General features: G+C 37.4%; 3 protein-coding genes across 5 annotated transcripts; 1 reads left to right on the forward strand and 2 right to left on the reverse strand.

Annotated features, from left to right (window-relative positions):
• Window positions 1–7: 7 nt before the first annotated feature.
• nsmaf (neutral sphingomyelinase (N-SMase) activation associated factor) lies at window positions 8–13,488 on the reverse strand. Its single transcript, XM_077554294.1, has 31 exons — window positions 13,356–13,488; window positions 11,535–11,621; window positions 10,760–10,838; window positions 9,263–9,324; window positions 9,128–9,164; window positions 8,970–9,020; window positions 8,495–8,566; window positions 7,926–7,973; window positions 7,788–7,840; window positions 7,581–7,710; window positions 7,403–7,474; window positions 7,226–7,334; window positions 6,144–6,320; window positions 5,231–5,310; window positions 4,959–5,049; window positions 4,819–4,882; window positions 3,919–3,970; window positions 3,591–3,711; window positions 3,256–3,387; window positions 2,994–3,036; window positions 2,692–2,858; window positions 2,498–2,609; window positions 2,344–2,402; window positions 2,210–2,277; window positions 2,077–2,144; window positions 1,869–1,992; window positions 1,708–1,791; window positions 1,059–1,209; window positions 552–654; window positions 346–455; window positions 8–242 (listed from the first exon to the last, which is right to left on the reverse strand). Exons 1-31 carry the CDS (start codon window positions 13,391–13,393, stop codon window positions 148–150), a joined length of 2,739 nt encoding a protein of 912 aa, XP_077410420.1. The 5' UTR covers window positions 13,394–13,488; the 3' UTR covers window positions 8–147.
• Window positions 13,489–13,691: 203 nt separating this feature from the next.
• slc35d4 (solute carrier family 35 member D4) lies at window positions 13,692–17,395 on the forward strand. Of its 2 annotated transcripts, XM_077555096.1 has the most exons (15): window positions 13,693–13,924; window positions 14,592–14,638; window positions 14,731–14,808; window positions 14,878–14,959; window positions 15,050–15,127; window positions 15,498–15,523; window positions 15,649–15,700; window positions 15,790–15,838; window positions 15,926–15,971; window positions 16,052–16,087; window positions 16,155–16,189; window positions 16,279–16,348; window positions 16,528–16,621; window positions 16,729–16,793; window positions 17,195–17,395. In XM_077555096.1, exons 1-15 carry the CDS (start codon window positions 13,853–13,855, stop codon window positions 17,250–17,252), a joined length of 888 nt encoding a protein of 295 aa, XP_077411222.1. In that variant the 5' UTR covers window positions 13,693–13,852; the 3' UTR covers window positions 17,253–17,395. The 2 variants fall into 2 exon arrangements, with proteins under 2 accessions (XP_077411223.1, XP_077411222.1); XM_077555097.1 differs by lacking the exons at window positions 15,498–15,523; window positions 15,649–15,700 and having other exon boundaries at window positions 13,692–13,924.
• Window positions 17,396–17,506: 111 nt separating this feature from the next.
• Window positions 17,507–26,362, reverse strand: rbbp8 (retinoblastoma binding protein 8). Of its 2 annotated transcripts, none has more exons than XM_077555095.1 (19): window positions 26,188–26,362; window positions 25,460–25,584; window positions 25,233–25,275; window positions 25,000–25,095; window positions 24,750–24,841; window positions 23,939–24,008; window positions 23,538–23,719; window positions 22,994–23,080; window positions 21,684–21,751; window positions 21,526–21,590; window positions 21,193–21,427; window positions 20,985–21,120; window positions 20,804–20,889; window positions 18,791–18,899; window positions 18,584–18,706; window positions 18,361–18,403; window positions 18,126–18,213; window positions 17,908–18,049; window positions 17,507–17,828 (listed from the first exon to the last, which is right to left on the reverse strand). In XM_077555095.1, the coding sequence occupies exons 2-19, from the start codon at window positions 25,548–25,550 to the stop codon at window positions 17,731–17,733; spliced, it is 1,854 nt and encodes a 617-aa protein (XP_077411221.1). In that variant the 5' UTR covers window positions 25,551–25,584; window positions 26,188–26,362; the 3' UTR covers window positions 17,507–17,730. The 2 variants fall into 2 exon arrangements, with proteins under 2 accessions (XP_077411221.1, XP_077411219.1); XM_077555093.1 differs by having other exon boundaries at window positions 20,804–20,892.
• Between the last annotated feature and the right edge of the window lie 331 nt (window positions 26,363–26,693).

Genomic DNA, 26,693 nt, shown 5'->3' on the forward strand with positions numbered 1-26,693 from the left:
CACAGTATAGCGCTAAAGAAATAGCATGTTTATTTTTTAAAAAAAAAGAGCATTAGCAGCTAACACATTGCTGAAGATTTGGTTTTCAATCTCCCATTGTATTGCATCGATGGCTTTATTTTTCAAAAATGTTCTGCAGTCTGACCTCTAATTGTGCAGCTTCCAGTAGATAATCTGTCTGTCCTCTCCGCCTGTGATCACTGTGGCACACAACTCATTCATCCACATGGCCGTGACCGCACCTGAGCACACACGACACACACACACACATTATATATCACCATTTCTTTTACTCCACCATGTCACTAGTATAACATGCATGCTTGATGGGAGATAGAGATGCACCTGAATGTGCCGAAATCCTTGACGTGACCGTGTTACTCATCAAGTCCCACAGCAGGAGGTCACCTGACTGTCCCCCGCACAGCACAGAGTTTCCGTCCCAGCAGAAACACCTGATACAACCCAAATGAGGAGGACTTTAATTTGAGAGAATACTTATTTTAAAGAGCATTTTTTTGGTTGTTGCTCAGCAGACAGTAATACATTACCTGAGCTCCTCCTCTGACCTCACAGACGAGGTCACCATTCCCGTCTGGACGTCAGTGACCTTCATGAAGGAGTCAGCGCCGATGCTGAGGACATGTCGACTGTCTAAATAGAAGGGGGAAAACAAAAACATGAGTGCATGTCAAATTAGACTTTAAGTTCCTGACTTTACTTTTATCTGCTAATCATTTTGTTCTAGACCAATGGTGTCCAAACTACGGTCTGAATTTTTGATACAGTTCTGGTATTGGTACTCATTAAAATTGTAAAGGTCATCTCATCTGATGAACATGCATAATCTACGCAGTGATTTTTTTTTTTTAGTGGGGAGGGGGCTGAATCTATCCATTATTCGCTGAAAAACACTAGTAGTACTTTGGCGCCATCTGGTGGCATTTTGGTTTCAATGAACCACTTTGAAGATGATTTTTTTTTGTAGAATCTACAGGAAATAAACCTTTTCAGAGGTGGTGGTAATGACTTCTTTCCATAATAATAACCCAACTGACCCGGACTGAAAGACACGCAGTGGACAGTGGCAGCGTGGCAGTCGACTTGCTGCAGGGTTCCGTAGGTGTCTGTGTCCCAGATGGTGACGGCGCCGTCTTTACATCCTGACACCAGCAGAGTCCCCGAAGTATTCAGTCCAATAGCGTTCACCTGAATTTTAGGCAACACAAGCCACTAGTAATATCACAGCAGGCATGCAAGCTTTTTTAAAATGCCTTTATTTACTATCGATCTATCCATCCAACTTTCCATCCATCCATCCGGCCGGCCTTGCTAGCTTGCTATCTATTTGGCCTAGCTAGATTTATCTATCTGGCCTAGCTAGCTCTATCTACCTGGCCTTGCTAGCTAGCTAGCTAGCTAGCTAGCTCTATCTGTTTGGCCTAGCTAGCTAGCTAGCTAGCTCTATCTACCTGGCCTTGCTAGCTAGCTAGCTAGCTCTATCTATTTGGCTGAGCTAGCTAGCAAGCTCTATCTATTTGGCCGAGCTAGCTAGCAAGCTCTTATCTATTTGGCCGAGCTAGCTAGCATGCTCTTATCTATTTGGCCGAGCTAGCTAGCATGCTCTATCTATCTATCTGTTTAGCTCTATCTATCTGGCCTAGCTATCTAGCTCTATCCATCCATCCATTCTTAATACCAACTCACCCCAGAATCATGTTCCAACTCAGCCAGCAGCTCAAATTGTGATCTCTTGCGACCGCACAAAACCTCAGGATCACAGTGCCACACCTGAAATGTGACAAACAATCTTCACTGTTCTCACCTCTCTGTTAAATGAAAACCTTTTCGCGTTATCAATCTCGCACCTTGACGGTAGAATCCCAAGACGCTGTGTAGAGCTTGTCATTGGACCAAAGCACTTTACTGACAGCGTCGTCGTGACCCATCAGCGTGTCCTGTCGCCTACCATACGGGATGGAATAGAAATACCTAAAGGAAAGCAAACAGCAGGTGAGCAGAGGACACAAAACTGAATGTAGATAAACTGGACCGGACTTCCTGTGTTATACGTACACATTATTGTCCCACGAGGAACACACCACAATTTGACCATCTGCCAGCATCAAGCATGACGACAAAGGCTGAAAGACAATTAAGAGGCTTAGGCTGGATCTTCCAATTCCAATTTAATGCTATTTCAATCTACCATATTGGAGAAAGACATGCTCCTCTGAAAGTCCTTCAATTCTTTGGAGAACATCTTAAGCGTTGAGTCTAAAACACAATGGAACAAAAATCCACATAAGAGTGACAGACATATTGATAAATGTTACTTGTTACCTTGAGATGTGCTGAAAACAGAAGCTCCATCTCGGGTCACAGTGATGGCCGTCACCGCCCTGTGCATTTATGACAATGTCACTAACATGAATCACTGATAAATGACTGCCAGTATTTATGCAGTTTAACAATGCAGTGTTGTGAACTGGCGTACTCTTTATGGATCTTGTGTCTGGAGGCTGGCGTCAGACGGCTCATGTTTGACCACGTCAGCTTCCGGCTCTCTTCTGTTAAGTCCTCGAAGGAGGAGTCCTCATGCAGAGAGCCTGGGAAGCACACACACAACATTCACATTGAAGAAAAAAGGAAAAGTGTTCAATGATGGCTGGCTGAGAAGTGAACTCCAACCTGGGGTCAGTTCGCTGATGGGGGACGTGAGACTGGAGCTCCTGGTGATGTTCTGCGACCTTGCCGTGATCCTCTGAGGATGAGGAGTGGTGAAGAGTTGCGTGGGAGTCTGACCAAACTCCAGTATTTGTGTCAGCATGGCCACCCTCTGGTTAGGATCCTCGATACTTCATAAACACACAAGGTGGTGGTGCAAGTACAAGTTATAACTTGGGCTTTTTAATTATAGTTAAGTTATGTATATATATATATAAATATATATACATACATACACACACAATGATGGACACTTTGTTTCTTACCTGTCACAGTCAACGCCACCTTCATAGGTCAACGGGTGAAAGACTGAGGGAAGATGACATCACTTAACTTATATCACATTTCAATTTTTTTCCCCCCAATATTTTATTTATGATTTTTAAGATTTCCAAAACAAAAAAAATAACACGAAATGCAAACAATAATTAAAAAATGTAAAAAAGAAAGAAAACCAGACAATAATAAATACATAAAACATGCAGAATATCACATTTTTCTGGATTCAATAAAGATGATTTATTTTACCGTTATGGGCCTGGACCGCTTCACTTCCTCTCTGCTTGTAACCAAACACCAAATCGATCCACTCGTGCAGGTGCTCCGACACATACGGACTCTCCAGCGCCATCTTGTGCTTCTGCAGGAAATCCTGAGTATCTGGAGTGGAGACAGCAGAGATATCATTCGTAGTCCTTCTCAAACTCATATTATCAGGCATCTCAAATCTCTTAAATGCACCACACTGATTGATGATTCAGCAGCTATAATCAAGAACACAAAAGCACGTGTCTAAATAAGTCAACAAAATGGAGGACAAGACTTTTGGGTGCATGTGTCATCACATGTCAAAAGGAAGTTACCTGAGGCCCAGGGTGGGAGAAGAACATTGTCGACAAAGCTTCCGTTCTGCCGTCGGCCCAGCTCAAGACGCAGGTTGTTTTCCAAGAAGCTAGCATCGTCCCCATAAAACTCCGGAATTAACTGAGGGATAAAAGACAAAAATGATTGCAACCGTCAATTGAAGCACAAATTATATGCCAGTCAGTAAACTATGCTCTACAAATTAGTTTGATGCGCCAAACCAGTCTGTCCTTGAGATAAAAACATTCAGAAAAACAATATCAGCAAGTTATACATCATTAACATTTGACTAAAGGCAATGTTCAAAACGAAAGAGAAATAATGCACCTCTTTAAAGTCTGTCGCTCCCTCTAAGCAGTTTTTCCATGTTTCACCAATGCTGTAAAAAACAAATGCGTAGTTTCATAGCAGCAATACAAATTTAGAGATGACATGATACTGTGTTTATTTTCCTTTCAAATTGTTTCCACTAGTGTCACACACAAAAGGTCGGTTGGATTGCTGCAATGAGCCTTACATTTAACTCTTTAAATGCCAAAAACGTTTAATGACGTATGCTGAAATCCTAATGAATGCCGCCAATAACGTCAACTACGTTTTTTTTTTTTTCAATGAGCAGTGCAACGTCTTGTGCAGCACTGCCTTGTCATTGGGGTTTTAAAATCCCAAAACAGCCACTCAATATGGCCAGCAGATGGCAGCATTGTATCTCTTTTCAATGGGCTCCCGGTGTATGGAATTACAATGAAACATGATGAATCTGATGAAATAGAATGTTTTCAAGGATGACGTGAATGATCAAAGCCTTTGTCACATTAAATCTAATTCACAGAGCGTCACTAAACAAAAAATATTAGTGTCAAAGTCGCTGTTGTGCAGAAATGTATTTTCACAAAAAGCTCGTTTTCTCCTTGTCTTTTCAATTTTCTCTCAATGTCACTCAAATGACCTATTTTCAAATAGTAATTACTAAATAACTGAATGAGGTAGAACCATATCTTTTTTTCTAATGAAAGAATGGAACGCGATTTTTTCATTTGGTACCCACCATGTATATGTAGTCAAAACACACAATATTCTGTTTGCCTTGAAAGAGGAGTTAAAATACTCTAAATCGGCTGGCACTGTCGGGGTTTTGTTTTTTGGATCACGTTTGGCAGTCAAAGAGTTAATGAAGCAAAAAAAAAAAAGATTCAAGTCAAGGAATGACTCGAATGAATAATTTACCTGTTAAACATGCGATCGGCATGGTCAAAGCGGCCATTTTGCAGACACAACATGTGTTCAGGGGCTGTGGGGAAGGGGACCAAAACATACGATAAACCATATCCTGAGGTTTTATACACAAGGTGAGGTGCGTGACTTACCCACTCTGACGAGGTAGAAAAGGACGTAGCCGGGAGACGAGTAGTGGCTGCCGTACATGAAGCGAGGCTCGGGCATGCCTCTGAAGCGACACTGAGAAAACACAGCTTGGATCACGACTGACTTCAGCAAAATGTGATCACATCAAAGGTGCTTATTTTGAACTGAAAATTATAACCACAATCATAAAAAGGTTCTGAAATAAATGGTTCATTCGCAAGCATCATATTTTACAGTTAGATTTGATTATATTCTGCAGGGGAGTGGATCTCACCAACAGCCGGTCCAAGCGCTCTTTGTTTAACGCTCCAACAGGTTTGCTGAGGTCCCTGAATGAGGCCGTATTTGTCATATCTAAAAGACATACCAGGAAGGTAAGATAGCAATTAATTCTGCACATAACATGTACATTGGACCTCATTAGATTGTGCAGTAATGTGAGCAAATTAGTGAAGAGCTACAGTATTTTGTAGTGGCGTCAAACATACGGCCCTGACAATCTGTCAGGGTGAATTGTGATTGGATTTCACTACCCCCAAAAAAATGGTTTCATTGGATTTAATTGCTTTCTTGCAATGACATAAAGAAACTTGTAACATTAGACCAGTGGTGTCGTAACTACGGACCGGGAGCCATTTGCGGCCCGCCATCAATTTTTTGGTGGCCCACGAGGAATACTAAAAATGGCATTTGACACAGTTAAAATTAAAAAAAAAAATGTTTGGAGGGGGTCAAAGTACAAAGGGAGGGTGTCGATAGAAATAGGTGCCACTATTACAAATAAATTGGTTTATAAACTTTAGATACTTTTTTTCTAGATATGCAAAACCACAATTATAATATTTCGAAAACATTAGGTGGCCCCTTGAGTCCTGATTTTCTGTATGTGGCCCTCAAATGAAAAATTTTGGACACCCCTGCAGTAGACATTAACTCATTCATTCCCAGCCATTTTCATTGAAGCAACCCCCTTCATTCCCGGCTGTTTTACTGGATTTTGACGGATTTAGCAAGGCCCACAGAATATTCTGTTCTATTGCTATAAAAAACATGGAACCTAGCAAAAGAAAGATTTGAGTCTCTTCTTTCATCAGAAAAAAGTACATTTCTATTTTTCCGTTTCCGTTTTTGCAGCAATTATAAATGTATGTTGATTGCCGTGTTGTATGCCTCCGCCGTCAACCCACCCAGTTGTGTACACGTGTAGTCGGCAATGACCCAAGGGAAGACGGGGTACTGGGAGAGGTCGTTGCAGCTGCGGTCTGCCAGGTTGTTGAGGTGGAGGAGATACTGATAGTTACTCAGGTGGCCGCGCTGCCACTGCAGCATATAACTTTCTGCTGTGTGCTCTATCATGTGGTTTTCTGGAAGAAAAAAAGGAAACACAGCACTCAATGATTATAGATGATATATACATTGCTATAATAATTTTGAAAAAATCTGAATGTTATTCAATTCAATCAACTTGACGTGTCCAGTAAGAGGATAGTGATAAAATAAGAGGATTTTTTTTTTGTAATTTATTTTATTTATACTGTAAGAGTTATTTATTTATTTATTTTTTATACCATAAGAGGATTTTTTTTATGTATTTTATTTTTGTATACTACAAGAGGATTTTTTAAAAAAAAAAAAATTTAAATTTAGAACAAATCTGAATATTACTCAATTCAATCTTGTGTCCAATAAGAGGATCGTGATACCATAAGAGGATTTTTTTTGTAATTTATTTTATTTATACCATAAGAGGATTTTTTTATACCATAAGGATTAAAAAATATATATATATTTTTTTATTTTCTACCTAAACTGATTTTTTGTTGTTGTTGTATATCACAAGAATTTATTTATTTTTATTTATTTTTATTTTATTTTATTTTTGTATATAACAAGAGGATTTTTAATTTTTTTATTTTATTTTATTATAATAATTTAGAACAAATGTGAATATTACTACGACTTGTGACTCGTGATACCATAAGAGGATTTGATTAATTTATTTTTTTTATACCATAAGAGGATTTATTTTATTTATTTTATACCATAAAAGCATTTTTTTCAAATTTTATTTTATTTTTATTTTATACCACAGGATGATTATTTATATTTTTTATTTTATACCATAAGAGCATTTTTTTTCCAATTTAATTTTATTTTTATATCATAAGAGGATTATTTTTATTTTATTTTTTATACCACAAGAGGCTTTATTATTATTATTATTTTTCATACCATAAGAGAATTTATTCATAGCATCGCATTTACTCACCCAGGAATGTGGCAATGAAGTAATAAATTTCATCTCTGTCTGCCGCGTTGTAAAACTTGAGATAGATGTCAGAGCAGAAATCGTTCTCAGAACAGAACACTTCCAGCCCCTGCAAGTGACAATAGACACATTCATGTAAATATTCTGTACAAGAGTGCTTGACTCCAGCGCACTCACCAGCGGCCTGAGACCATGTCTTCTTTTGTAGATCCGCCTGACTTGATGCAGTTTGATCTGAATGACCTGCTCCTGAAGTGAGAGAGAAATGACATCATTCTTGAGCTGCACTGCACTGCAGCCCGCATGACCTCAGACTAAAAGTAGGCACACTTTTTTCGCATATCAGACAGCTCACCGGATATCCATTGAGTGGCTGAAAGTAGAGATTCTCATTTGTAATGCAGACGTGGCCGGGATTGGATACCAGAGGTAGGACCATCTCCACCGCACACTCCATGTGAGGCTTCTCGGCAACACTCTGAAAGCTTTACAAACAAATGGATCAGACACTCATTTGCATGTTTTTTTTTTAACACAAAACACAAATCTCAATACTACATACCAGTACTTGTCAAAGGATGTTCTTGCCAGTCGGGATTGAAGATTGGCTGTAATCTAGAAAATAAATGCACACGAAGAAATGTGTCATTGGACCATGTGATGACTACTGTCAAACCGACATGAGCGTGCATGAAGTCACCATGGCAGTCTGGTCACCAAGCTTCTCCAGACAGGATGCTCTATGCAGCTGGGAAATAAGAAAAAATAAATAAATCATCAATATTAACTCTTTCACTGCCATTGACGGCTATAGACGTCAAAAATTAATTTCAACTATTTCTAGTAATGTAACATTTTTTACACTATTGGTAACAAGAGTATGAAAAACTAGATTTTTTTAATTTAATTTTACATTTAGAACAGATATAAATGTTATGATTAATCGTGAGTTAACAATTGAAGTAATGCAATTAATTAAAATTATTTTAAAAATTAGGGGCATCAGGCGATTAAAAATTCTAATCGTAATTAATTGCATGACTTCACTAGTTAACTCACGATTAATCACAAATTTTATATCTGTTCTATATGTACAATAAAACAAATTCTAGGTTTTCATACTCTTGAAACTAATAGAAATAGTTCCAATTATTTTTTGACGTCTATAGTCGTCAATGGCAGTGAATGAGTTAATATGAACATGTGGCAAAGATAGCAGGTAAGATCAATACCGCCAAATTTCCAACTATTCCATAATGTCCTACATACTTGATGCAAAGTCTGAACGACATCCTCTGTTTTACGCCACACTTCCAGCTGAAAGTTCACAGTCTTCGTTCCCTTTCAATAAAGCAATTGAGTTTGATTTTAGTTACTAAGAGAAAATTCAACATTTTTACAGTATGACGGATATAAGGCGCGTGCTTGCTTTTGATGGATTATGACATCAGCAAGACCTTTCCTCGATTTAATATGCAAGAACTGTATCAAAATCAGAGTTGACAAAGGTAATAATGCAAACTGAAAGGGGAAAAAATGACAAACGTGTCAGTATGAACTACAATAACCAAACATAATGTTAAATCAATATTGCCATCAATTAAAATTGCTCACTATCAACTTTGTAAAGACAGTTAAAAAACAATTTATACACTTTTTGTATATGCAAGGTTGTAAAAAAAAAAAATATATATATATATATAAAAATAAAAAATAGCCAACAGCGTGTTCACGCCAGACTTACCCTCTCGTTCCTGTAAGGTGAAATGATGCAGTTTTCTTTGATGTAAATAACCTGCAACAAAAAGAAGAAAAAAAGTCAAGTTAGGCATGAAGGGAAAAAAAACAAAGTCTAAATTGATTGTGCCGTGTAAATTCAGACATCTTGAGAGATAACCTTACCTGTTCACACTGAATTGAAATGGAGGACGGTTTGGGTCTGGAAAGGGAAAGGGAAAAGAAATATAATCACCAACATTTATGATGACAAATGCGAACTAAACAGAGAAATGAGACATACATGTAACACATACTTACTCATTGAATGGGTTGGTCTCTTTTTCCACAAACACAATCTTCCTACAGTCCCGTAGTGGAATCTGCAGGCAAAAGCAAATTGTGCATATAATCTCATTTATTGTATGTACAGTATGCACACTACTGCAAGGATAAATACTACATATTTGTGGGAGATCGGAACCGTGCTGGTCCATGTATAGCGAAAATCGTGTACAACTTTTTTTTTAAACCCAAATATGATTAATATATTAATATATTATTCATATTAAACAGATGTTCCCCTCTCTGGTGGAGGTTTTCATGCATGCCAGATCCACCACACCAGCATCTACGGAAATTCAAACACAATCTGCTTCTTCCTCTGGTCGCTGAATCGGTGGAGGCTGATGTCTGTGGATCTCACTCTGCTTCATCTATCCTTTCTTCCTTTCCTCAATCTTTCCTTTGGTCTCGTGAGGTCTCCCGAATTTGTTGAAATTTAGATGTTTCTGGGGTTGGTAAAAGATTCTGGTTGGTAACCCGCTGGGTAGTAGGCGATGTCTGGTCGGTGCTGGATTTCACTTTCCTTTCTTTCTTTGATCCTTCCTCAGGTCTCTTGACAACCTCACGACTAGCTGGATTCCTAAGTACAGACGCTCCCCAACTTACGAACGAGTTACGTTCCGAGCGATCGTTCGTAGTCGTAAGTTGCTTCAGTGCTATATTTTGTATTATAATTTATGTTTAAAGCCTATATAAGTATATTGAAGGTTTATATAAGTATGTTTGAGGCTTGTACAAGTAACCTGCATTGGTTTGTACTGAAAAAAACTTTTAATAAAATGGAGAGAATACGTACAGTACTGTATGTTAGAGAGAGAGCGAGAGACACTTAATGGAAGAACACTTAGAAAGAAGTTGAGGGTCGAGGAGAAGAAGATGAGGGTTGATGAGTATCTTCCTTGGAGGATTTACTAGAAACTGGCCGAAAGAAGCGATCCAACGACGATTGCACAGTTTCCTTCTTTTTTTCATCATAAATGATGCGGTAGCACTGTATGGCATCATTCAATTGATTTGCAACCTTTGTGCAACGTTCAATATTTGGGTCTTGCTGCTCGAAGAGTGCGATGGCTTTATCTATGAGCGAAAACACTCGGAAAAAGGCGCGCAATACAAAATCTAACTTACAGCATCTCTTTCCGGACATTTTCCGACACACGCGCAGACATGTTCATATGTACCGTTGTTCGTAACTCGAATGTTCGTGGGGGAGCGTCTGTATTCGGTTTAGGTGAATGGTATGGGATCTTTAATAGGTTTTGGGTGAATTAATGTGTACACACTCGCACATGCACATTCATAAAAAAAAAGACAAAGAGAAAAAAAAAGAGCGCAATGCTGATGACATGTCGAATCGGTAAAATTACTGAATGAACAATACTGAGCTTTCTCTAAAAAAGAAATACAATTATATATATATTAAACAGATGTTTATCTGCTGTCAAAGGCATGATGTTTAATTTAAAAACAAACCTTTAAAATTGGCTCTGTAAAATCTTCTGGGTCAAAAATGATGGATCTGGAACAGACCTTGAATGAGCCTCGGATTTTTCTGGTAGGGAAATAGTTGACACATTTTAGTTTTTATGCACTGAAAGAGACAGCAAAAGCATAATGCAAAAAACAAAAAAACATTAATTATGAATGAGGACGTCTCACTTAGACTTCTAAAGATTTATTTTTAACTCTTTGACTGGCAAAAACGTTAAATAACGTTTAGTAAAATCCTATGGAGGAGTGCCAAAGACGTTAAAATATGTTTGTTTCAAAACAGAGGTGAAACTAACCATTTTCTATTGTTGATTACTGAAAAACGGAATAAGGTAGAAAGAAAACTTTTTTTCTGATGAAAGATGAGAGTCCAATCTTTCATTTGGTAGTATGTTTGTTTCAATAGTCCAAACACATAATTTTCTGTGGACCTTGAAAGATCAGTCAAAATGCTTAAATCGGCTGGCACCCACGGCATCCCTTTTCTGAAAACGTCTGGCAGTCAAAGAGCTAAAGATTTGTGGGCGTGTGTGTGTGTTTGTGTGTCCTTTTTCCCATCAGTGTTTTTTACCCTATCATTTCCTTCTGCTCCTCACTTTCTATACAACTTCTGTGTTGTGTTTGGCATTAAAAGTTCATCAAATACTGTAGATATCAGATTTGACCTGGATTATGTTTGAACAGCTGCTTAGCCGGATTAAAACAATATAATGTAACAGCACCAAAATGGCACCAGTGCTAGTGATAGTATAGTTACCTCTTCTTAGCTGAGCTTCTTGTCACATTGTATGCAGTGTGCTGTTCAAAATAATACTCTTCCAAATCCAACAACAAGAGAGAAAATCTAGAAAAGGAAAAGAAAAAAACTTTTTTCAGGTTTCGGGCAAAACGTTTAATGATCTTACTGTAAATGAGTCATCTTATGTACATTCTACAGTTTTACCGCTCCGCTTTGCCAGAACATGCACGGTCAGGATAATTACAGAAGAGCAATTCAATATCAGTCGTTGTATTCATTGCCAAAAGTTGGGTGGCCTGTCATACTGGATGTTCAGGTTTGATAGCTTTAAACCTTTATTCTAAAGTTAAATGAAACATTGACGCAACTTTAACCGAAACTTTTTCTTAGTTGAGTCAAGCATTTTTTCCCCCCCTGTTATGACCTCCTATGTCAGGAAACAAATGATTCCATTAATTTATTATGCATTCGCATGGGATATTGTAGCAGTTTTAGTCAATCATGAACATACTTATAATTTGGATTGAATATCCATGAAACTAAATGTAATTAATTAGACTCAGAATCAGAATCTTTGTCATTGCAAAAACTAGGAATGGGTCAGTACATATACCAGGCCTTATTTATAGAGCCTTTTTAGTCAAAGCGTTGTACAGATCAGCAGAAAACAAGTAAAAATACAGCACATGAACAACATTTAATTTCAATTAAAATTTAAAAGCAGTTAAGACAAATAAAACGAAACATTATTAAAACAGAACACCAACTATGAGATAAAATTAACGTAAAAAAAAACGGGTCTTTAATTTAGCTTTAAAAATATTAGCCTGGCAAGCCACGCCCATTTTGTGACTGTAAGAAAGACAGGCTGCTCCCTTCAGATCGCAGATTGAATAGACAACTGCCATTTATTTAATGCAATTTTAAAGGCAGATGCTATATTGGGATATATACTGGACTTTCATTAAAGAGTTCTAATATTCTTTTTTTGGGGGGGGGGGGGGGGTTACGCATCAAAAGTACTAGTGGTATCAGTGACTAATCGGGAGATGAGAACTCGTACTGTTATCAGTCTGATAAAAAGTGGTGCCGAAAATCCCGAGCAAAAATATTCACATGGAATGTAGGAAGTAGCAGTTTGTTTGCTTTTTTTTTTTTTTTTATGTAATGCTAAATTATTTGCACATCATTGGACTAAATGTTTGATTAAGAATTTTTTATGTTGAAACGTATCCTTGTTAAATTTACGCTAGGCGCCTCCGGTAATCTAATACATGTCACAATCTAATAATGCAACCCAAAGTACTTGATCCAAGTGGGATATTCTTTCTTTTGTTTTGAATTCATTTTTGTGTTTGTAGCAATGGTGTAGAACTGCATTGCATTAATGTACTCTTCAAAACGTCAGCCGCATTGCCTTGTTATACTGCATTGCAATAATGTTCTGCCGGAATAAACCTGCCATTTAAATTTGTATTACAACAAAATTCATTCATTGTTGCATGGCCACATTACATAGACCAGGTGTATGTTGTCCTAGTGTCAACATCCTGTAGCAAAGTAAAGACTTGTGCTAGTTCATGCTTGTCATAGCAAACACTACATTTCCCACAATGCCCCACTGTCTTCTTCCAAAAACACTCCAGTCTATATCCACAGTTGCGCTCCTGCATACACGTTCATGTTAGCGCCATAAGAAGGTTCAGCATCTCTCATTAGCTAATTGGCCCGGTATGACTTTGTTCTAATGGCAATTGAAACGCACATTCGAAAAGCCCACTCACTTACTGCAGCACACACAGTGACACGCCGCGACGCTAAAACAGCAGGACTACTGACCTTTCCTTAGTTCGCTCTTTAGTCTTCAAAAAGGCCATGACTGCCCACCATCCTTGTGTGGGGTCCAAAGCAGCTCGGTCACACGCCTGTCAACAGGGAAACTTCCTCCACACCACGTGACCCTACATATACGATCTGTGGGTAATACAGAGCATCCAATCACATACTACTTCGAAATAATAAAAAAAAAATAGCAATAAAGCCAAAGAAGTACACGGACAATGAAATATGCAACATAATTGTATTGTTTTACAATTAGGTGCCACAGCGGTGACAGGAATTCAGCCGTACAGTATCGCATGTCATGCATACCAGCAAGTAATCGTCACTGAAGAGGCGATCTTAGTTTGGCGACGTTTTGACGTGTCAGTGTACGCTGACTATAGACATAAGTTTCCGATTGGGAAATTTCAGGCCAGGACTTTGAAAACAGGCAAAAAATATTCGGATATTAGTGTTGGCGCTAAAGAAGTCATGCTGCGTTTTAGCAGATCGAAATGCAGTGTAAAAGAAATTTCAGCGGCCTCGCCTTTAGCTTCTTTTTTATTGTGTCGTATTTCACAAATAAGGTGAGTGCCTCACAAAAAAAACACGTTTTTAGAAGTAATTGTTACTTTTTGATATCAGATCGAAATTGAATCATAAACGGTTTGTCTGTTTTGAGCTACATTTAGTTTAGTTAACTTTGTCGTTCATGGGTTTTCAACGGGTTGATTAAAATCAGGCAATTTCTACTTCCTCGTACACATCCACCTACTGTACCTGTACCTGTACCCATTGTCAAGAGTTTGGGCTTTATTTTTAATTTTTTTAATTTTTTCAAGAATAGTACAGCATATAATCATTTCTTGTATATGGTTGTAGATAAATATCACAAGATTAAATTAAATTAGTATAATTAATTGGATATCGGCATTTAAAAAAAACTGTATCAGATTAGATCGTTCTACATCCAAAATATCAGATATTTAATTTTAAATTCTCAATAATTATTTTTTCATATCAGTAATTATTATTATTATTTATTTATTTATTTATTTCATATGCAGTACATACTCATGTTTGAGGTTGAATTTATGTAAACCAAATGTTTGGAATAAATGGGTCTTATATTTTCTCATAACTACTGTTGCTGACTATTCTTTGTTTGAATAGTATCACTCGATCAAGTCTCTTTTATTATAATTATTTGTTTGAGCATGTACTGACTTGTGATGGCATGGGTCTCGTTTTCAGTTTGTCTTGACTGTAATGAACTTCACCTATCCAACCTTATTTCAAGGGTGAGTATAGTATATTTAATGGTCTTGATGTAAAATCCAAGTTTTATTGTATAAAAAAGCGCTGATGACTTCTTTCCGTGTCTCTATCAAAGATGGCAGACATTTATCGGGGCACTCCTGCTGCTGCTTTCTGGCAAGCTGGGATGGGTGGAAATGAGCCGCATCTCCGGGTACACAACCTTATAGTCATTCACTTTCGATGGCCATCATGTTTGATCCATTTCAATACTGCCTTTCAGATCAGCTGCCTTCGCCTGGTTCCCGGGCTCCCTCCTGTTTGTAGGAAACATTTATGCAGGCTCAAGAGCGCTATCGCGTCTCGTGAGTCACATTTTTGGCTTTTCGCTGCGTCTACTAATGCACGGTACCTAATTAATGGATTTAATAACGCCGCATTACTTCCCCTTACAGGAGATTCCTTTCTTCTTCACTCTACAGAACTCCTCTCACGTTGTTAGTTACGTCATCATGAAGGCTGTTCATAGAAAGGTGAGAAGAGTATGTGCTGCAGTTAAATACTACTTGTGCTTTATGGAAAACAAGTCTAACATACTTCTCAAAGATATCGTACAGCCTTGTTTTTTGCTCCGGGGCTTCTTCTACAGTTAAGTGTAATTTAGTGTCAAACTAAATTGTGGTGCAGGAATACAGGGAACGTTCAGAACTCAATTGATTCCGCTATAGAGAAGCTTTAATATTAATGTAGTGTGATTATTATTTTGAAAATATTATACTGTAGAGTGTAGAATATAGAACAAGATTAAATATATACTGTTCACTTTGGGTTGTTGTTTTTTGGCCTTCCAAAACTCATTGACATCATTCATATTGTGAATGTCATTTCTCTCTCTAATCACAGAAAATTGAGTGGCTGAAATTTATCAGGTGTGTGACTTATTTTGTATCCCCCCCCCCCCTCCTTTCATTTATTGTACTAATAATGAAATGTGGGGTCAGGAGCTTTTTATCTACATGAAAATAACAACATTATCTGCTTGTTCCTCTGTTAGTGTTTGTCTCATGCTAATTTCAGCAATCAACCTCCCTGCTTATGATCCCCAGGTTACTATTTATTTGTTATTATTTTCTTGTTTGCGTACCGCATTTATGATTATTTGTCACTTAATTGACGAGATTGTCTTATTTTGTAGTTTGACTTCACCGGTTACATGTGGGCCATCGCACATCTCGTTTGTGTTGGTAAGTCTTTCATTTTATGTTTTCAAGCATCACTTTTTGTGCAAAATGTGACATCACTTTTAATGTTTATTTTATTTGCAATTTCAGGGGCTTACAGGGTGTTTCAAGTTCACTACAAATCCAGTAATTTGAGGTGAGGATGAGCATATTTGATTGCAGTACAAGCAATATTAAAATTCTAATATTATTTTTCTTGCAACATTTGTGGTGTAGCGACATTGAGCAGCAATGTGTTAACTACCTGTTCAGGTAAGAACAAACCGTACAGAATAATGATATAATCATTTTGAGACTAAACAGAGCTTTTTTGTAATAGCGTTCTGCTTCTGGCAATGGCAGCTCACCCATCAGGTGAGAAAGATTTTTGTCGTCAGTCCCTGTGTTTTACAGTGGCAATTTGAAATGCTACAGTTTGCCCTCTGACCTTCGTTCCTCAACAGGTGACCTCACAAGTGCCTTGGAGTTCCCCTCACTTCAGTCCTACTCCTTCCGCGGGGGCTGCTGTGCAAGGTGATTGAATCGAACCCACTAACCACTACGTATTTTCAGAGAGAGAGAGAGAGAGAGAGAGAGAGAGAGAGAGAGAGAGAGAGAGAGAGAGAGAGAGAAAGAAAGAGAGAAAGAGAGAGAGAGAGAGAGAAGAGAGAAAGAGAAAGAGAATATGAATTGCGTTTGGATTGTCATTTCAGTGCCTTGCTGGGCTTTTTGCTGCTTTTGGCCACAGTCAAACTAAAAAGTGGACTGTCCCTCCAACACTGTGCAATGTGGATTTTTATGTCCAAGGTAAATACAAAAACACAACAATTTGTGAATCAAGTATTCACTTGCACTAAGAGACAAATGTTATACACAAAATAGTTTTGCAAAATAATAAATATTTTTTATATTAGGTTACTGCCATGTTCCTGTCACCTCTTATTTTCTATATGGACATGAACACCCCATCTATAATTTGGTAAGTGGCAAGTTTAGAGAAATCTTTTTAATGGATATTTTAAAAAAACAACACTATTGCAGTGATTCCCAACCTTTACTGAGCCAAGATACCTGCATACTGTATTTTACAGAGAAAAATATCCCAAACCTCTAAATACAAATTTCATAAAATGTATAATCTTGTCCCTGTTCACTCAAAGTCTATGAATGGAAAGAGCCAAATACACCTTTATCATTTTTCTGACATTAGTCAGACAGTTGAACAAAGATATACTGTATTTGTAGCAGACAATTTTTGAACAAATTGAGTAAATTGGAGCATTTCCGCAATTTCATGGCACACTGGTTGGGAATCACTTTTTTAAATGTTGAAGCTTTTTTTTTTTACTATTTTCATGTCATTTATTGTTGTGGTTGCAGTATGGCAGTCAGTCATGTGAGCGAAGCTTTGCTGGTGTATTATGAGAGAGAAACGTAGTAATATCAGCACTTCTGGATGGACCAAAAACCTGCACTTCCTGAACAAATGTTCTTCATATATTCTATATTTTAATACTTGCACTTCTTTATTGTTGCTTTGATAAGCTACAGACCAAATAAAATATTTGTTTACATACTGAATTGTCTCATTTCTACCCTTATTTTAGAGGTATGTGATGAAAACCATGTTATCAATAACTACACCCAAAATAAAAATGTGAGGCTGAAGGGAAAAAAAAAATTAATCAGCAGTCACAACATTTCACTTTTTATTTGGCATGTCCCCCAGTTTACAACCAAAGTAATATTTATTGTGCTTTTTTTTCTTCCAATGTTACACAAACAATAGCCCTTATACCAAAAACAAGATCACAAAAAATAAATAAAAAATAAACAGCGTACCTAAACAAACAAACAAAATTAAGCAGAGGAGAGATTTTATTATTGTTGCAATTTTGACATTACTTGTTTAGTGCCTAGCTCTCCTGCTGGCTACTCTTTGGGGAGAAGAGAGCAGTGAAAGGCTGTTTCCTCCTTAAACGTGATTGCGGGATCTTCTCCATCCTTATATAACCTATACAAGCAGACAGCAGGGTCCCCTTTTTCACATTTTGAAATGTTCATCATCAGCATAGAAGAAAGCAGTCAGATACCTCTTTCGATACACGTCTGCGTCGATGGGAATCCGACTTCCCAGAAGTTTTCCGGCGTGCTGGGAGGGATGAAGCGATGGCGGTGCCGAGAACAATCGGACAATTTCTTCTCTTTCTCCTCCTCTGGGAGATGTGTGTAATACTGCGAGAGGGAGAAAGTTGATCATGTGAAAGAATACGTTAAATCCTGTGTAGACGAGACGCAACAAAAGACTTACAACTTCACATTCTTTGCAGGTGGTGCCTTTCAGTTTTCGTCTCTCGTCTTTCTTGCGAACCACTGCCACGTGCGCAAACGTCGGGTGCCTAATCCAGAGGCAAATTTTTCATCAGTGTATGCTGTCGGCCACATATGTTTAATCCATAACGTTTGGATGATGGCAGATAAGATTAATAAACATCTTAGAACATCTCAATGTCTTGGTCGTTCAGCATGAAACAAAAATAGCTTACAGCATTTTGCGCACTTGTGGAGAGTTTTCTGGAGCCTCTTGTTCTAATTGGAGAGATGGGAAAGAAGCATAAAGTGATACAAATATATTATGAGCTACACTTGTATTGATTAATTGAACATTATGTTCATTATTGTGACTATAACTGCAATGATGAACACCCTGATTAATTAAAATAATAAAAAGTTTTTTTCTCTCGTATTATTAACGTATACTGTATGTACCATCTTCCTCCTCCTCCTCACAAAGATGACTGGCAACATGTGAGCAGTTGTAAGACATGTACTCGTCATTGGCGGTGACGTCAAACATTCGATCCAAGCTGTCGTTCGCCTTGTCACCAATTCCTTAGTAAGAAAACAAAAAAGTCATTCTTCAGCGTCTGGCTTTGACAAAATGTCAAAACAGGCCAGGAACGGGATTGGAGTCACCTGACACACTGTTTTCATCCGGATCTTTTTCGCCTCCACCGTGAAGTAAGCTGTGACTGACCCAAGTGGAGTCGCTATCAAGTAGTTCTTCACATTGCTGTTCTTTGTGCTTGTAAACATAGAAACAAGTCTTAAAAGATCATTATTAACTCATTTACTGCCATAAATTCATTTAAAAAAGGGCAAGAGGCGATTACATTTTTTTTTTAAATGTAATTAATCACATGACTTCACTAGTTAACTCACGATTAATCACAAATTTTATATGTTCTAAATGTACAATAAAAAATTCTAGGTTTTCATACTCTTCTTAACAAAAGTGGAAAAAAATGTTAAACGATTAGAAATAGTTCAAATGAATTTTTGATGTTTATAGCCGTCAACGGCAGTGAATGAATTAAAAAAAAAAAGAAAGAAAATATTATTAAAAATTCGGGCTGTCAGGCGATTAAAGTTTTTAATCGTAATTATTCGCATGACTTCACTAGTTAACTCGCGATTAATCACAAATTTTATGTATGATAAAAAAAAAAAATCTAGATTTTCAACAAAAGTGGGGAAAAAAATTTAAACTAATAGTAAAAATGATTTTTTGACGTTTATAGCCATCAATGGTAGTGAATGAGTTAAAATGTGTGAAATAATTTATAATATTTTACATGTAATAGCAGAAACACACATACTGCTATAATAATAATAATAATAATAATAAAGTACAGAGGATAGGGAGAGAACTCCCAAAATAAACACGAAAGGGTGACGTGGGTGGGCCTCATAGCATGTCCTGGAATTTTATTTGAGCGTTTATGGTTGATGCAGATTCGCGGGAGTTATGAAATAAATGACGCGATTGACGACGGCGCGGGAGGAATTCGAATCAAATGTAACGAGTCGACAGTAACATACTGTTAAGAAATATATTTGTAGACAATGAGGATGTGGAAAATTTTAACGGCTTTGTAACGGAATGGACGACGAATAATTACCCCAATCCCCGAGGTTATTATAAATGCGCTCCAATGTTGAAGGTAAATATAGATAGATTATAATAATAAAGGTTTGTGTGAACGTCACAGGTATAAGCTCTAAAATGTTTTGGAGCTTCAGGAGCTGAGATATCAGTTATTTTTAACCCATTCACTGCCATTGACGGCTATAGACGTCAAAAAATAATTTGAACTATTTCTATTAGTTTAACATTTTTTTCCACTTTCGTTAACAAGAGTATGAAAACCTAGAATTTGTTTTATTGTACATTTAGAACAGATATAAAATTTGTGATTAATCGTGAGTTAACTAGTGAAGTCATGCAATTAATTACGATTAGAATTTTTAATCGCCTGATGCCCCAAATTTTTAAAATAATTTTAATTAATTGCATTACTTCAATTGTTAACTCATGATTAATCATAAATTTCATATCTGTTCTAAATGTAAAATTAAATTAAAAAAAATCTAGTTTTTCATATTCTTGTTACCAAAAGTGTAAAAAATGTTACATTACTAGAAATAGTTTAAATGAATTTTTGACGTCTAAAGCCATCAATGGCAGTGAATGAGTTAATATTGTTGAATTTCCAGGAAAACTTCAGGTTTTCGGGGGTGACTCAAAAGTCACCAATAGGTTTTAGAGGCATGTATAGCCAGGCACTTTAGGCCTTAATGGGTTCATGAAAATTAAAAAATAAAGTAGATTGTGTTCAATTGAAAAAAAAAAATTGTGTTTTTATTCACCCAAATGAGATTTAATTTTAATACCGTCATACCGCAATATTTTTGGTCACAGTTATCATTCCGTCAAAATCTATTAAATTATAAATAAATAAAATATTGGCCCATTCCTAGGGTCAAGCCCACCTCAAAAAAGGAAGTTTCAGTCTTTTTGTCAAAGTTGCTCATTGAGTGGAATTACACTTAAGCCTAGATTCCCAGCAAGAGAATTCTGACACTCAGGGCCCAGATGTTCCAGAGGCTAACCACGGTTTACGAATAGGTCATGTGACTGTACCGTACCTCATCTGCTCCTCGCTCACTGTCATACATGGAGAGGGCGAGCGCAGGGTCAATACTCCACATGTTCTCCACTCTGTTATTCCTCTCTACTGAAAGAACAGAAATTGTATGATCAGAGTATGCTCAGTCCTAACGATGTGCATAGTGGGCACAATAGTCATAAACAGGAAAGCAAGCTTACCATCCTCTGGATGAGCTGGTTTGTGTGGAGCGTTCTGGACCTGAAGGAGGTTTCGTCTGTGGTGCGCTTGTTCTTTAGGTCTCATGTTTGGCTTCTTGAATGCTGGACTTTCACAGTCAACAATGTGGGTTTGAACCTGTCAAGAGATTTTAAAAATCTGATTTAAATCCTATCTATCTTGCAATCTAATGAAAAATACTAAGCAAACCTTGCGGGTTTGGTTCATTGCCTCCACTTGGGCATCCAATTTCTTCTTATTTACATGCTCGCATTTTTTGCCTTCCTCAAGCCCCTTCGGTTCACCAGCTTCCTTTATTGTTTTTTCTTTGCCAACAGAGTCAGTATCAGTCATCTTTTCACCACGAGGGAGAAGAGATGGGGACTTTTTTGTGGTAGAGTCCGGACTGCGTTTGGGTGTGGACGGCGAGGGGGTAAGATGCGGCCTTCCACAAGAGGACACAAATTTGAAAGTAAAGGTTGTTAAAATAATTCTGAATTTATTCTCTTCTTGTTTGGTATAATAGGATTTTATGGTCCTTACTTGAGACGAACATCAGACAATTGGGGCGATTTTGAGCTGTATCGCTTTCCTGCAGCTGCGGTTTTCTGAGAAGATAAAATATAAAAATCAGAGGACGTTTCGAGTCAAAGAAATGGATTTGAATACATACTATGAAGGCTGGGGCATAAACAACCTACCATGTGACATGTGTTGACAAGTTCAAGGCCGCATGTTTCTGCTATGACTCCTCCATTCTCCTCCTCGCCTGATAATAGACAGACACCAATTTTAATATAAATCCACAAATCAAAATTAGCAGGCAAACCATTTGACAACAGTTCCTTGGGAGCAACTAATATCTAACGCATTGAATTAACAAATCTTTTTATTATGGCTGCACCTAATGAAAATGTAAAAAAATAAAATAAAAAAATGCTTTTCCCCAAAGCAAAATGAAAACCCAAGGGGAGTTCCCATTTTGTGTCCTTTAACCCAGAGGTCCCCAACCCTGGTCCTCAGGGACCGGTATCCAGCCTGTTTGCCATGCCTCCCACAGCCAACAGGTGATTCATATCATCAGCTAATCAGCAATCTCTGGAGAAGGCAGATAACGATCTCCACCTGTGTTGGCTGTGGGAGGCATGGAAAACAGGCGGTATACCGGTCCCTGAGGACCAGGGTTGGGGACCTCTGCTTTAACCCATTTAGGCCTTAAGTGCCTGGCAAAACATGCCTCTCAAACCTAAGGGTGACTTTTCAGCCACCACCGAAAACCTTTTCCTGGAAATTCAACAATATTAAAAATGATTGATACCTCAGCTCCTAAAGCAGATAAAAAAAAAAACATAATTCCGAAAACTTTTTAGAGTTTACACAAACCTAAGTTGATTATATATATATATATATATATATATATATATATATATATATATAAAATTTAAGCAACAAAAAAAAATGTCGCATCTGCAGGTGTATAACTCCAAATATATTTTCCTTCAACACTGGAGAAGCAGTTGTAATAACCTCGAGTGGTAATTATGCGTCTTCCATTCAGTTACAAAGCCGTCACAATTTTCAAACTTATTTCCTAACAATATGTCACTGTCGACTCGGTACACTGATTTGAATTCCTCCCGCGCCGTCGTCAATCGCGTCATTTATTTCATAACTCCCGCAAAGCTGCATCAACCATAATCGCTCGACTCAAATTCCAGGACATGCTACGAGGCCCACGTCACCTTTTCGTGTATATTCTGATTCATTTAATCGGCTAAGAGACCAAGATTTAAAGGGAAAAGCGCGGACATGCGCTCCTGGCCTTAATGGGTTAACTTATAAGATTTGAATTGGAATGCCAGCAGATTGTTTAAGAGACTGGCAACAAAATCATATAAAAAGTTGCTACAAGTATAAAAAGTGAATAAAATAAAAAAATCATAAAAAGCTATGGTCATCCCAGAAATAATTTCATTACTCTATCTTACCAAAATACTACTTCAAATCTTACCTAAGATCTGGTGCGTTTCCATTTCACATGTGTTCGGAACAAGCACTTGTGTTCTTTTAGCGATTTTTGTAGCATCACTTGCTTTATCTAAAAAGAAGCACACAAATTCCAAGACATCACCTTAATTTTACTACAGTCATTTCTGGACTATAAGCCGCTACTTTTTTTTTTTTTTTAAACTTGCATTCGACCTTGCGGCTAATACAAAGGTGCGGCTTATCCATCAGATCACAAGGGGGCGCACTATAAAGGAAGCGCTAGAGCATCAGGCAGAGCAAAACAAACCAAGTGAGCCCAAATACAGTAGGCGAGACAGCACAAGAGCGAGACAATTTGCGCCCTCATTATGGAAAAGAAAGTAGCATGAACATTAAAACACCTGCAGCTTTATAGTCGGGTGCGGCTTAAATGTGTAACAAAATCAAGTATTCCCCAAATTTAGCTAGCGCGGCTTATAGTCAGGTACGCCCTATAGTCCAGAAATTACTATACCTCTCTTATTCAGAGTAAATAAAAAAAAATTAAAAATACATTTTCAAGTGACCTTTGAAGAGTGATCTGTTGAACTTGTGTGAGGGCCCCTCTGCATAGTGAACATGTTTGCTGTCGTCCTTGTGTTTGCGTTTCTTCAATTTGTTGGCTGCAGGAAGTGAGCTAGCCAGGACTGGGGAGTCTGGGATGACGCCATCTTCCTGTTCTTGGGAAAGGGCCACCTGCAGTTCGGAGCTAATAATAACAACAACAATATCACACACATTACAGTGCTCAACGAGAGAATTAAAAGTTGGAGTTGACAACAAAAACACCCTTCACTAAACAAACAAAAGCAGAACATAAAACAAGTATGTGTGCAATTATTTTTAAGAAATATAAATCTTCATACAAAAATTATCTTCACTAACAAAATGATTAAAAGCCTAAGAAACCTGGCCGAGACGCACTTACCATGTCTTTAATATTTTCAGCCCACTGTGCAGTTTGTGGTTTTCATTCTCCAGGCACTTTATTTGATACTCTGTTGATGGGGGGGATAGCATTGTCAACTATGAGATGAGACAGTTGTTGACATTGCTCTATAAAAAAAATATTTTTTATTCCGTTTGGTGAAAACAAATGTCTGTTTTTGTATTGGCATGATTTATTGCATTAGTAAAATATGGTTCCTCTGATATAAACCAAGAACGAGTAAGAAGATATACACACATACAGTATATACTAGGGGTGTGCCCAAAAATATATATTTTTAGTATGCTTCAGAATCGATTTTAAATGTCCCAAAATCGATTTTATATTATTGTATACGGTCTTCCCTTTGTTTGTGTATGCCTTTATTGTGAGCGCTGTTCATGTTGTACTCGATTGGGCCACATAGGGGCAGTGTGGTTCCACACGGTCTGATACACTGTTAAGTTGTAGCCACATTAGAGAGTAGAAGGAAAACGTCACGATCAAGTTATTCCAATAAAAGTTTTATTTATTTTTTTGCAGCGTGGAGCCTTTCTTTTGAGTGATAAAAGTGCCCCGAGTAGCGCACTAATTAACATTCACGAGTCAGACTGGAGTAGATCATTACGATTCCTTGAACATCTATAAATTGAAGCAAAAATCATTGTCAATCAAATAATTTTGAATCCAAAATCGTTCTTAACGAAAATCGATTCGGAATCGAATCGCACACCCACAAATCAGAATCGAATCGAATTGTGAGACATTCAAAGATTCCCACCTCGAGTATATACACTGTACAAACACTCACTCAGTTTGTCGATGGCCCGCTCACTATGATCTTGGCAATTTTTCAATTTTCCTTCCAAGACTGCACATTGATCACATTCTTTTGTACGCAGCCTGAAAGCAGTATAAAAGGTCACAGTAAGTGACATTTCTGCATGTATTATTCTCTATTTTTTAAATTTCATCCTGACAAAAAGCATACATAGTGGTAACATTTGAGGCGTACGTTTCCTTACAACAGGACAATTAAAGTTAGCGGCCTTTGGAGTTACCTGTCCTCCAAGAGACTATTGGCATCCTGGAGAGTTTTGGTTTGGTCTTTCAGTTCTTGGTTATGACTATAAAACTGTTGAAGTCTCTCTGCATCTCTGTGAGGAACAAAACAGTCAGTTGGACTTGATTAAATCTAAATTAAAATGAAATATCACCTTAATGTGGAAAATAGAGCAACTTCATAAGTTAGTTCTTTAAAGTTAGGGTAAAATAGGTAAAATACTATACTCACAGACGGCGTTCTCTTTTCAACTTGCACACTTTTTCCTCAAGTTCTAAAAGCAGAAACATACGCATGTACTGTAGTCTAAAACCAAAAACATGAAAACTACAATGGACATCATCCATTTCATTTCAGTTCCAAAGTACAATCTCGCAATACATCTCCATTTCCATTAAGGTCAGAACCAAGATTTATTTATTTATTTATTTTTACATTGCAAATAACTGTGTGTTTACCTTCAAGTTCTTTTTGGTGGCATTCCCTTAGTTGTATCCATAAAGTGTTAAAGGGGTCAACTAGTTTGAGTGTACCTGCAGGGCTGCTCATCCTCAGTTCACTGCAAGCTCAGACAACATTAGTCCTGTGTGCCAAAAAGATTTTCGACTCAGTGGCAGCATATAATACTTGATTGGCAGTGTCATTTTTGGGGTGTGAAGTAACAAAGTACAAAATTCATTATTGTACCTTTATACTTTGCGATAGCTGTACTTTACTTGAGTGTTTGTTTTCCTGATGAGCATTTACTTTTGTGCCCAACATTTCGAAACAGATGATGCATCTGTACTTTCTATTCCTTGTTTAGCTGGTTAATTTTATTTAACCTCCACAGATGATCAGACGACATAATTTAAAAGGACAACAGTGATATTGACCGAGATCTTGGGGTTTTATGGGGCGAAAAACAACAACAATCAGGCTGCTTTAACAATAATGTAACAGATTGAGAAGAAAAATGTTCCCCAGTCATAAAGAGAAATGTCTGCTTCAAGAATGTGTGGAAAAAATAGTTTAAATTGGGAACCTCACTATCATATTTTCCCGACTGACAGGGGAACACACGTAACATGGCTTGAGTATCTCCTACCTTTGTCGTCCTGTTTACAATAATGACAAGCAAGACACGACACGACACGGCAAACCAATTACAACGAGAACGCCAAAGTTGCTGTATGCTAATACTTACGCTAATGAAACGAAGAAGGTCGTGGTTGCAGTGAACTCAGCATTTCAAACGTATGAAAATGCTCAGGATAGGAATGTTGCTAGTGAAAAGTTCCAAATTCGCGCGTTTAAATGCATGCCGGGGAAATTGTCGTCCTTCTTTTGCTTTGTGTTTAACAGCAAACTGTAACAGCGCACTACCGCCACCTATGAGTGTGCAACGGTACTGTTTTGCATTAAAATAGCCTGATTCACATCAGATTAAAAATATAATTTTCATATCTTTTGACATCGTTCTATGTTCCTTTACATCGCAATACTTTTGCTTTTATAATTGTTACCATGCATGCATTTCAATAAATTTTAATATTTCCCATACATTTGATATCATGTAATTTTTATCCACATTTTTTTTATTCCTTCCTCAACTATTGTCCTTTATATAATTCTCCATCAGTTTCACTATCCTGACTTCCTCCTCTTTTTAATCTTCATCATTTTTTTTCAGGACAAAACAGCACAATGCAA

Source organism: Vanacampus margaritifer, chromosome 20 (assembly GCF_051991255.1).
Source record: "Vanacampus margaritifer isolate UIUO_Vmar chromosome 20, RoL_Vmar_1.0, whole genome shotgun sequence".
Classification (NCBI taxonomy): Eukaryota; Metazoa; Chordata; class Actinopteri; order Syngnathiformes; family Syngnathidae; genus Vanacampus; species Vanacampus margaritifer.

Bases quoted from the DNA above. Each gene is read 5' to 3' on its own strand.
- nsmaf (XM_077554294.1), bottom strand. From the start codon at position 13,393: ATGGCCTTTTTGAAGACTAAAGAGCGAACTAAGGAAAG. The intron at 9,325-10,759 runs GTTTGTTTTTAA...TTTTGCCTGCAG, and splicing joins TTACAGAGCCAATTTTAAAG to ATTCCACTACGGGACTGTAG. The intron at 456-551 runs GTAATGTATTAC...GGGTTGTATCAG, and splicing joins AGGTCAGAGGAGGAGCTCAG to GTGTTTCTGCTGGGACGGAA.
- slc35d4 (XM_077555096.1), top strand. From the start codon at position 13,853: ATGCAGTGTAAAAGAAATTTCAGCGGCCTCGCCTTTAGCTTCTTTTTT. The intron at 14,639-14,730 runs GTGAGTATAGTA...TCTCTATCAAAG, and splicing joins TATCCAACCTTATTTCAAGG to ATGGCAGACATTTATCGGGG. The intron at 16,088-16,154 runs GTAAGAACAAAC...TTTTTGTAATAG, and splicing joins TGTGTTAACTACCTGTTCAG to CGTTCTGCTTCTGGCAATGG.
- rbbp8 (XM_077555093.1), bottom strand. From the start codon at position 25,550: ATGAGCAGCCCTGCAGGTACACTCAAACTAGTTGACCCCTTTAACACT. The intron at 25,096-25,232 runs GTGAGTATAGTA...TGTTCCTCACAG, and splicing joins TTGAAAAGAGAACGCCGTCT to AGATGCAGAGAGACTTCAAC. The intron at 21,121-21,192 runs GTTTGCTTAGTA...ATCTCTTGACAG, and splicing joins CAATGAACCAAACCCGCAAG to GTTCAAACCCACATTGTTGA.